Source organism: Triturus cristatus, chromosome 8 (genome assembly GCF_964204655.1).
Source record: "Triturus cristatus chromosome 8, aTriCri1.1, whole genome shotgun sequence".
NCBI classification, from domain to species: Eukaryota; Metazoa; Chordata; class Amphibia; order Caudata; family Salamandridae; genus Triturus; species Triturus cristatus.
This window is the reverse complement of record NC_140591.1, coordinates 276144871-276156879: the sequence shown is the minus strand read 5'-3', so window position 1 is coordinate 276156879 and position 12009 is coordinate 276144871. Positions and strand designations below refer to the sequence as shown.

The 12009-nt window shown below is 45.9% G+C and overlaps 1 protein-coding gene across 1 annotated transcript in view; it reads right to left on the bottom strand.

Moving 5' to 3' along the window:
* ATM (ATM serine/threonine kinase) overlaps positions 1-12009 on the bottom strand; it is a 1586045-nt gene that overhangs the window by 1422955 nt on the left and 151081 nt on the right. The window contains exon 6 of the mRNA XM_085621514.1: positions 11117-11282. Within this exon, the coding sequence (XP_085477640.1) occupies positions 11117-11282 (166 nt within the window). The remainder of the gene's footprint in view (positions 1-11116; positions 11283-12009) is intronic.

Sequence of the window (12009 nt, the reverse complement as noted above, 5' to 3'; positions counted from 1 at the left end):
GCCAAAGATCCCATCAAGCCTCTCATGGGCAACCTATATGCTTTGCGTATCTTGAGTCTTGCTTGGGATTCAGTCAATACAACGCCCTCCTCAAGAAGGATTAGTTACTTACCTGTAATCCTAGTTCTCTTCCAGGGGTATCCTCATCAAAGTCATCTCTCTCTCTATATATATATATATATATATATATATATATATATATATATTCACTTAAAAAACCATAGGTTTCACACATGTTATAGTTAGGTGGATATTTCACTCATAAAAAACCAATGAAATTCCCCCGTTATAGTTAGTTCAGATAACTATAACTCGCGCGACCGCCACTCTATCACAAGGATGATGTCATCAGTGATGTCATGAGTGATGCCACTGACCATGTCATGAGTGATGTAATATGTGACATCATGTGCAGTGGATTGCGGGCGCGCGAGATATAGTTATCTGAACTAACTATAACGGGGGAATTTCATTGGTTTTTTATGAGTGAAATATCCACCTAACTATAACATGTGTGAAACCTATGGTTTTTTAAGTGAATTTATATATATATATATATATACACACATATATATACACACATATATATATATGCTTTCCAAAGTCCTTCACGATGCACAAAAATGCAGGTAACAGGAACAGACCACTCCGTAACTAAGAGAGTAAAGTGCTTTTATTCTTCTTCTGACAACAGCATGACGCGTTTCGACCGGGAGACCCGGTCTTGATCACATTATATATATATATATATATATATATATATATATACACACACATATATATATACACACACACATATATTCAGTGAAAAAACCATAGGTTTCACACACGTTATAGTTAGCTGGACATTTTACTCGTAAAAAACCATTGAAATTCCCCCGTTATAGTTAGTGCAGGCAACTATAACTCACGCGACCGCAATCCTCTGCTGATGCTAATACTGTATTTAGACACTTATTTGCCCATGTCTTCTTCCATTAAATTTTAGCTATACATATATTACAAATATTTTTTTTTCATAAAGACACATATGTCATCAGCAGAGGATTGCGGTCGCGTGAGTTATAGTTGCCTGCACTAACTATAACGGGGGAATTTCAATGGTTTTTTACGAGTAAAATGTCCAGCTAACTATAACGTGTGTGAAACCTATGGTTTTTTCACTGAATTTGCAAGGTTTTTTAAATGCTAATTCCTAACTATAACGTGTGTGAAACCTATGGTTTTTTCAGTGAATTTGTACGGTTTTTTAAATGCTAAGTTACTTCACGCCGTTCGTGGCGTGCGCGCCCACTTAACGCAGTTCGTTCCGTGCGCGCACTTTACGCAGTTAGTGCCGTGCACGCACGGTGGGCACGCGGTGCGCTACCGCGTGCCCACGTTACGCTGGATGGGCCATGTACGCACGATGCGCTTCGCGCACCGTCCGCACACGGAGGACATATTATGCGCTTCGTTGTGAAAGATAATCTATTACTTTTTCAGGAATACTGTTATGTCATGCACAAAAGGTGCCCTTCGGGCACCTTTTGCACACGGGGGAAGGACACTGTGGATAATTTTTTTTTTATAATTAATTTTTACCGTACGCGTACGGTAAGCGTAATCGGCGTTTTTTCGAAGAAAAAAAAAATTGGATATTTTGCATTGGGGGTTCTTTTGGGACACCTTAATCAAGGCTAGGTGGTTAGGAGCTGTCTAACCTGCCCCTTTACATGTTTTCAACCTTTGTTTTTCCTCGCCCCCTCAGAGTGCGAGAGAGAAAATGGCGGCCGCCGCTTCCTGGTTTCGACCGATTCGAATGTTTACTAAGATCTAACAGCCAATCAGAATCGCGCTCGCGCACGGCACCGTACGCGTACGGTAAGCTTACCGTAAGCGCACGGTAAGCGCACCGTAAGCTGCCACAGATATATATATTGATTTAAATGCTATTTTCTCAGGAACTACTGAACAGATTTACACCAGACCTACAAAAGGCACTTCCTTGACCTGTAGACTACCTCTCTGCCAAATTTCAAGTAACTCTGTTCAGCCGTTCGGGCTGTAGCTGTGTCTAAAGGTCCTATGGAAAAATGAATGGGAAAAACGCGTTTTGGGACCCCCCTTTTTTCTCAGCCCCCGCTTGACGAATCCCCCCGAGACTTTCAGGGAAGGAGCGGAGCGTAGCGCCCCATTAGTTTTGAAAATTTCGCGAGGATTCGTCGACCGGCGCCAAAGTTATTCCAAATAGAATGTTGCGGTTTTCCTATGGAAACAGGGTCCTAACTATAACTACCTACTGGCGACCGCCAGTAGGTAATATATATATATATATATATATATAAAACAAAAGTAAATGCAGCCTTTCATAACCAGAGCTGAATAATGCTGTAAGGACTCCCCTGTATGTCATAAATAAACTATGCAATATAAGCAATATATCACAAAAAACAGGGAAGAAACAGCAGCAAAGCATGTTTGAAAACTGTTTCAATGCTTAGCATTTACCCCAAAACCTCAGATAGGACTGAAAGCATTGACAGCTCACAGGCTGCATTGTAGAAAACCACAGCCTAGAAAGGCTAGAAAGCTAACTCTTAGCAACATAGAAAAACTGGCACCGTGCCTTTAAGGCAGCCATGACACCTAGCTTCCCATCATGCCTCAGGGGCGACAGTTAGGTCAGTTGTTCTTTGCAGTGACACAAAGCCAGAACACAAAGAGTTGACAATTCCCTTAAAAATAAGGATCCTTTGCCCGGGGTAGCGGGAGGGTTGCTTATGACTTTGATGAGGATACCCCTGGAAGAGAACTAGGATTACAGGTAAGTAACTAATCCTTCTCTTCAAGGGGATCCTCATCAATAGTCATAAGCACTAGAATAGAATAGCGAGCCTCACCTCATCCGCTGCGGGCAAAGGAAAAATAATATTCATTAACAATCAAGCTCAGACAACTAAACTTGATAATTCAGACATTTCTGTTATCTGAACAGATTCCTCAAGGAGGCCTGGCCTACTTGAGTATCTGCTCTGGAGTCGGATTCAAGACAATAATGCCTTGTGAACTTATGCACAGATCTCCAGGTTGCTGCCTTGCAAATTTCTGCCACTGGAACATCATGCAAGAAAGCTACTGTAGCCGCTTTTCCCCTAGTGGAGTGTGCTTTAGGTGACAACAATAGGGGTTTATTCGCCAGCTGGTAGGCCAATTTTATACAAGACACTATCCATCTGGAGATGGATCTCTTGGTAGCTGGAAAACCTGACCTCATGGAACCATAATTTAAGAACAATTGGTCTGATTTTCTGATAACCTTAGTTCCCTCCAGGTAGAATTTAAGCACTTTCTTAAGATCAAAGGAATGGAGTGACCTCTCAGCAGGAGCTGCGGGATTGGGAAAAAAGGATGGTAAAGAAATTGTCTGATTAATATGAAAATCAGATACAACTTTCAGTAGAAAAGCAGGGTGAGTCCTTAATACTACTCTGTTGTGGTGAAAGATAGTATATGGCTCTTTGGAAGAAAGCGCTTGGATCTCGCTTACTCTTCGCGTTGATGTAATCGCGACTAAGAAAGCGGTCTTCCATGTCAAATGCTGCAGCGTGGCTTTATGGATGGGCTCAAAAGGAGGACCCATCAACTTAGAGAGGACCAGATTCAACTCCCAAGGAGGAGAAGGAGGTCGAACAGGGGGATACACTTTCTTCAACCCCTTTAGGAAATCCTTGACCACCTGCAGTTGAAAGAAGGAAGGTTGGCTTGGAGACCTTCTATAGGCCGTAATAGCCGATAAATGTACTCTGGTCGATGAATACTTCAAACCTGATTTAGCCAAGTACAAGAGGTAAGGAAGAATAACCTCCTCCTGACCTGTGGTTGGATTAAAGCTATTACGAGTACACCACAGGTAGAACCGCTTCCACTTAAAGGAATACGAAGCCCTTGTGGAAGGTCTCTTTGCTTCCTTTAGTATGTGCATACAGTCCTGCGGCAGGTTCAAATGTCCATATTGCAGGACCTCAAGTGCCATGCTGCTAAGTTCAGTGAGGGAAGGTTGGGATGTAGGATCTTCCCGTCCATCTTGGTCAGCAGATTTGACCTGCAAGGCAGCCTCTTGTGGGGGTGCACCGACAGATGTAACAGGTCCGGGTACCACCATTGTCGAGGCCAGTCCGGGGCAAGCAGGATCATTGACATGTTGGACCGGATGAGCTTGGACACCACCTTCGGAATCAGGGGCAGGGGAGGAAAGGCGTATGCAAATATTCCGGACCAGTCCATCAAAAGAGCCTTCCCCTTCGTCCCTGGACGGTGGAACCTGGAGGCGAAGGCGTGGCATTTTTTTTTAGATCGTCTGCGAACAGATCTATGGAAGGCTGACCCCACTGACGGAAAATTTCTGCCACTACCTCGTCGTTTAGCACCCAGTCTGGCTGATCTTCGAAGTGCCGACGGAGTGCGTCCACTCGCACATTCCGCTCCCCTGGAAGGTGCACCGCTGTGACGGAGAGGCCTCGGGCTAGAAGCCAATGCCATATCTTTTGAGCTTCCAGGGAGCAAGGGCGAGAGCGCGTACCACCCTGCTTGTTGAGGTAGTACATGGTGGTCGTGTTGTCTGTTTGGACGAGGACTGAGTTGGACATGATCCAAGGCCGAAAAGCTTTCAGGGCTAGATGGACCGCCCGCAGCTCTAACATGTTTATGTGGTATGATTGCTCCTTGACGGACCACCGTCCTTGCATTTGTAGGCAATCCATATGCGCCCCCCATCCTTGAAGCGATGCATCCATTACCAAGGACTGGGTGGGAACAGGAGTCCACCACAGAACAGATGTCTTTGCTGCTTGTGAAAGCACAATCCTGTCTTCCCAGAAACCGGCAGTCTGGTCCCACTTGTCCTCCAGATCCTGCTGTAGAGGTCTCATTCTCAGCCTGGCGTTGGGAATGAGGAATATGCAAGATGCCATTGATCCCAATAGGGATGCTACTTGCCGGACCGTCGGGCGATTGGTCTGGAGAAGAACTTCGCACTTCTGCCGAATCGATAAAAGTCTCTGCTCCGAAGGAAACGCTTTTCTTAGGTTTGTATTTAGGACGGAGCCCAGGTAATGGATCACCTGTGTCGGCTGGCAAACTGACTTTTCCATATTGACATGCAGGCCGAGCCTGCGGAGCAGAGTCAGGCACACTTGGAAGTCGCTCTTTACCTGCTGAGGAGATGGCCCTTTCAAGTATGGATATACAAACAGCCCTCGTCTGTGTAGAGCTGCCGCTACCACCGCCATGCACTTGGTAAAGACTCATGGGGCAGATTTTAGCCCAAAGGGCAACACTCTGAATTGGTAGTGACTGTTGCCGACCATGAATCGCAGGAATTTGCGATGATGAGGAGTTACAGGAATGTGGAAGTACGCATCCTGGAGATCCACCGAGCACATTCAGTCCCCTGCTTGCAGATGTGGACATATTTGATGAAGCACCAGCATGCAAAATTTTTCTTTTGAGATGAGCTTGTTCAGAGACCGCAGGTCCAGGATTGGTCTGAACTTGTGTTCCTGATCTCTTTTTGGCACAAGGAAGTACCTGGAGTACACTCCCTTTCCTCGCTGCAAGAGGGGAACTTTCTCTATGGCCTTTTTTTGTAGAAGCGCCACCACTTCCTGACGTAGTAATTTTAGCTGGTGAGGGCAAGATTTTTTTCGGAGGAATGTCCTTTGGAGACACACGGAAACGTAGTGCGTATCCATTGCGCAGTATACTGCGCACCCAACGATCCTTCGTTATGTTGCACCGCTCGCTCAGATGTTGCGAAACACTTCCTCCCACTGGAGTGGGCAACGGCGTCAGAGGAAGCTCTGGCTCATTGTTTTCCTGTAGGCCGAGTGGTGGAGGAGCATTGTTGTTGGCTACCCCCTCTACCTCTGGTAGACTTTCGACCTTGTAATTGCGACCGCCCTTGGTTCTTGCCTTGGGACCACTGAGGGGTTTGAACCCTCTGTTGGTATCCCTTGCGTTGGCTGGGCCTGTACCTTCTTCGGAACTCCTTTTTCTTTTCTAGCCCCACCGCCTTCAAAGTGTCCAACTCGGCTTTCATCCTAGCCATTTCTTCATCCGAGCAGGTTAAGGATCCTCTGCTGAGCATCCAGTTTAAGGGCTGTAAGCCTCAGCCAGGCAGACCTTCTCGCACAAATTCCATGCGCATACGAATGCGCCGATAGTGTGGCACCATCCGCTGCAATACTAATCATCTGATTAGCCACCAAGGAGCCCTTCGTAATGATCTCTTCAAAGTCCTTCTGATCTTCCTTTGGTAACTTTTCCTTAAACCGATCCAAAGAGTCCCATAAGGATCGGTCGTATCGACCTAATAAGGCTGCTGCACTAGAGACTTTGAGAGAAGAGGCTGCCGAGCCACAAACTTTCGCCCCCAAGAATCCTGGGACTTACTCTCCTTGTCTGGAGGGACCAACGCATGAGCAGAAACCGTGTGCGTCTTGCGTGCCGCTGCAACTATCACGGAATCCGCAGGTGGATCCGTTTTCTAGAACACCGGGTCTGTATCAGCCGGCTTGTACTTCTTCTGGATTCTGGCCGGTGCAGCTTTAATCGTTAAAGGGGTCAGAAAAATGTTCATTACTGGTTCCATAAGGCCCGGAACCAGAGGCAGCAACGGACGCGAAGCAGATCTTTGGTGCAGCGTCTCGAAGATCACTGTAGTTGCCACCTGAGGAGTGGACATTGCAATGTTCAGCTTCTGAGCCCCTCTCTGCAGCACATCCTGATGTGTTAATGTCATCTATCGGAGACACTCGCGACTGAGGGCTGTCCGATAGAGAAGGCGAATAGTCCCTCTTAGAAGAGTGGGTGGAGGAAGATGACCATGAGGGAGACCTTCTTCTGTGGTGATGTGACGTAGGAGGCCTGCGTTCCTTAGATCTACCTGCACGGTGGTGGCGTACCGGCAAAGGCGATCTATCCACCTCCTGCACTAATCTTTGCAGAGGGGACCTGTGGACAGGGCTTGTGTACTCCCTTCTCGCTGCTCCTCCCGGAGTCTTACTCCAGTGATGAACTGGTAAAAGCCATCTTGGAGACAGATGTATAGAAGGAGAGGGCCTGTGATGCGACAGGGATCTCTGTCGCGACCTCCTCTGATGTTCTGGATACGCAGATGGAGAATGAGGGCGTCTCGAGGAGTGAGAAGAAGAATGCCTTGACGCTGATTCCGTCACCAAGACTACTGAACCTTCATTAGGATCTATGCGATGGTGCTCTCGACGTCGAGCGTATATCCCGCTGCGACGGAGGCCTCCTCGACGTCGATCGAGATCTTCTAGTCGTCGAGGATCGATCAGGTCCAGGGAGCGGTCTCAGCGCTGACTGTCTTCTTTGGCGTTGAATGTGTCGACGCCGAATGGAGCCATGACGGCGGGCGAATACTTCCTCGTCTCGACGTCTAGCGATGTGGCCTCGACGGCGACGAAGGACTTTCCTTGACGCCGAACGTCGATGGGATGACGACGGAGGAGGGCTGCTAGCTCTTGACGCCGAACGACGTTGGAATGACGTCGGCGGAGGACTTCTGGTCTTCGACGTCGAACGCCGTAGGATGACGTCGGAGGTCTCGTTCTCGACGCCGATCGCCGCCTGGTCTGCGACGGCGGAGAACTTTCTCTCCTCAACGTCGAACGTCGTCTCGGCGACGGAGGGCTATTAGCTCTCGACGTCGAACGTCCAACCGACGTCGACGGAGGTCTGCTGCCTCTCGACGCCGAGTTGACGACGGCGGAGGGCTTTGGCTCTTCGAAGCCAATCGACGTCTTGAAGCAGGCGGTGAACTGGAACTCCTCGACGCCGATCGTCGCCGGGTTGATGACAGCGGAGGCTGACGGACTCTCGACGTCGATGACATACCTTCATGTCTGCGTTCTCTCGATGGCGAGCCCGCTATCAACGGTCTTTTCTTCGCTGCATGCCCCTCCGGTGGCTGCTTTCTCAGCGCCGAGCCTGACGCTGAGGGTCTAGAAGAGGATCTGGGCCTCTTGGAGCCTTTTCTTACCGGAGACCTGCCTCTGGAAGCCTTCTCCGCCAATCCATAGAGATGACTCCTCTCTCTGTCCTTTAAAGTTCTTTTAGAGAGAGACTGGCAATGAGGACAAGTCTTTGGGACATGATCCTTAGGCAGGCAAAGAATACAGACCGAGTGAGAGTCTGACCTGGCCTTCTTTTTTCCACAAGAAGGGCAGGGATCAAAAAGGGATGGCATTTTGAGTGGTAAAAAAAAGCCAAAAATATTTCAGAAAAAGCAAACACCTTACTTGACTGGATGAAAGACGTCGAAGCGAGTTAAAAATTTTCTGAAAAAGGTAGAAAATTTCTGAATAAAACCAGAAAAGAGTGGAGCTGTGTAACCAGGGTCCTGACTGAAGGAGCCGGAAAGAACAACTGACCTAACTGTCACCCCTGAGGCATGATGGGAAGCTAGGGGCCATGGCTGCCTTAAAGGCACGGTGCCAGTTTTTCTATGTTGCTAAGAGTTAGCTTTCTAGCCTTTGGTTTTCTACAATGCAGCCTGTGAGCTGTCCATGCTTTCAGTCCTATCTGAGGTTTTGGGCTAAATGCTAAGCATTAAAAACAGTTTTCAAACATGCTTTGCTGCGGTTTCTTCCCTGTTTTTTGTGATATATTGTTTATATTTCATAGTTTATTTATGATATACAGGGGAGTCTTTACAGAACTATTCAGCTCTGGTTATGAAAGGCTGCATTTACTTATATATATATATATATATATATATAGATGCATATATGTTTATCACATATATGATTGTGTTTTCGGGGTCCCGCGCAAAGGCGGGAATATTCTAGTGCTTATGACTTTGATGAGGATCCCCTGGAAGAGAAACCTATGTATCATTTGCCTTAAGGGAACCTCCTGTCACTGTCTCAGGAACACCAACCAGATGTCTACTTGGAGCAGTCAAGGTAGTCTCCAAATATTCTAGCTGTGTTTCAAGTCGCACTAATGCAGGGATGGCATAGTATTTCAACTTCTGTTCCCTGACCTCTGATTCCAGCCTAAGATTTGATGCACCACAACTTACACCTTATTCTCCACCATCCCAATCATTTTCTTCAAGAGGGTAGCCTTGACTGAGGTAACTTAATGCATAGACCAAAGTCTATGCATCTTGTTTCTTGCACCTCATGCACGGCTGCCAGAATGAGCAAACTTTATCCTACCATCTTCTTTGCTACAACCATCCTCTAAACTTCCAGGAGCGGTCTCTCTGAATATAGCACTTTACATCGCATGTGTTTACAACGCATGCGATTACAACGCGGTTGTTACAACAACCTCGTTGTTACATCGCTGTACCATTACAACAAGTCGTTACAACCATTTGCTCCAGGGGGCTTGCTGGATTTAGGAATAGTATAATTTACTATTCCACCTCCAGTGTGTGCAACAGTAGGGAAGGTGTTTGAATAGTAAATTTTAATATTCCTTAGTTTAGAGTGCCCCCTAGAGCAAGTTGTTCTAACGACTTGCGTTGTAATGGTACTGCGGTGTAACAGCACGGTCGTTGTACTGCCCATGTTGTAATCGCATGCATTGTAATGCATGCAATGTGATGGCTGTTTCCATTCTCTCTCTTTGCCAGTCTTGGGTGACTCCTCTAGAAAATAAAGTCTGTTATGTCTCGGTTATGGTTGTGCCTCCCTTTCCCCTTGCGGAATAATGTTCTCCAGGAGTCTCTCCAAGGGCGGCAGCCCTGGCAGTCAAGAACGGTTTAGCTCACTGGGCCCACCAGCCCAATCTTGAGCCTCTGCATTGCACCCCCTTTTTTGTTTGCCCCTGCTTCCCCATGAAGCACAGGACAGGTGCCTCCTCCAAACCTTGTTGTGCAGCCGGCCACTAACTCATCTGTGGCCCTCAGTGCTAGGTTGTTCCCTTTCCAGCTGCCAATTCCCCATGTTTCAGGGCGGCCGGTCAGCGGTAGTCATCTTTGATGTCTCTTGCCAGGTCTGCTCACGGGTTTCTCTCTGGTGCACGTCATCGGAAAGGGCCTCCAACAGCCCCAAGGCCCACTCAACCCCAGGGAACCTCTGAAACCCCTGCTTCTACCCTTTAGGACAGCCAGAACAGCCGGCCTCCCCAAAATGAGCCTTGACAGTCTCTGGGACGATGAGTCCATTCCGGAGCTCAGGAAGGCCCATTCCCTGAAAATATTAATTTCAACAGCCATTGAAGATTTTTGAGGTTTCATCTAAATCTCTCATATCACTTGACGTCTTCCCCATGCTTCACATGGTACATCTCAATTTTAACTAACTTCTCAATACATCACTAAGCTATTTAACTTAAAGGATCTAGCCACTTGCACAAAGCCTAACAATTGACTGCCCAATGATTCACTGCCCTCCCAGCCTACTGTTCATCACAACTGAGCAAATTATCGCTGGAAAATCTATCATGAGACCTGTGGCAAGACTACACACAGTTAGCCAAAGTTGTGACAACTGCCCACACCAAATCTGCCAAATAATTATGCCGTCCTAACCAAACTGCAGCCACACCCATGTAATTTAACTAAAATATCAAATAAAGTTGAGGTTTTAGTTGCTTAGAATCCACTCACTAGTGTTTTTAAGCCTTGTCATCATAAATGCATCATTAGGGTACTGTCATGATTGCAGCAGATTCTCAGAACGGTTAATAGCTCTTGGGGCATCAACAGCAGTCAACTTTATAGACCTTTACACACACACACATTTATATACATACATATATACATATACACATACATACACACACACACACACACACACACAGATATATATACACACACACACACACACACACACACACACACACACACACACATATACACCTACACATATACAAACATATATATATATATACACATACACACACACACAGATCATCATTTACATACAAGGGGGAAATCGCATTCCTACATTACAAGGTAAGGTTGTTTAATGTTTTACATGCATTTTGTTGAAAGTCTTGGTCACAAAAAAAATTAATCATTTGTCAACACCTATAATACATAGCAGAAGAGCATATCCCAAGAATTATAGAAAATAATTTAATAAAATTAATTTACCTCACACAAAGAATTGCTTTTGTAAAGAAACTGAAAAACTTAGATTGTAAACCGTCAGTCTGTGAACAGCAACCTCTGGTCAGAGTATTAATAATCCGGGCCACTAAGACTCTGTTAATATCTTTAGATGGTTGAAGGTACAGTTTGAAATACAAGCTCAGTAGCTCTGGAAACAAATAAAAGAAATACACATTATTTACAAAATCATTGAAAGGAAGGTTTTACAGTCAAAATTCAGATTTTACTATAATCCTGACCTAACAGGAGAAGGGTTTTCATAACACATTAAAGAGAATAGGATTCTAAATGTAAGAGTTTGAGTAAAAAAGAAAAACTAGCCTTTCTCTGGGAACCTATTTCCAGTTGGTGAAGTCTCTGATTCACGTCTACTGAATCCATCTTGACTACTACAGGAAAACCTTCATTAAAAGGCAAAAAAGTCCAATTAATTTTTTCTGTTACAGCGTTATTGGAATGGAATACTATCATTAGCCCTGACTCATCTCCCTCTCTGTTTTGTAGGACCTAAGATCCTGGAGGGAACCCAGTGGTCGCATGTGACACTTTACAAAACACCTAACTAAATAATAGAGAACATAAAGTAAGACAAATTCAAGCTACAGCAGTGAGTAATTAAGACAGGTTATTGAGTGACTGTGTAGCTATCTAATCTAAAGGTTCAATATGACAGAGCTATGTGTGTGTTGTCATATGTTTGACTATAGTACCTGGAAGACAACTGTGCACCTTCAGGATGACACACCACTGCATAATGCCAGGAGGATTCCATCTTGTTAGATCGACCTCCGCCCCGTATAAGTTTCCCTCTGCCCCTGGGGATGATCTTTCTGAAGAAGAACATTTTTCTTCAGATGATAAAGACTTAGATAAGC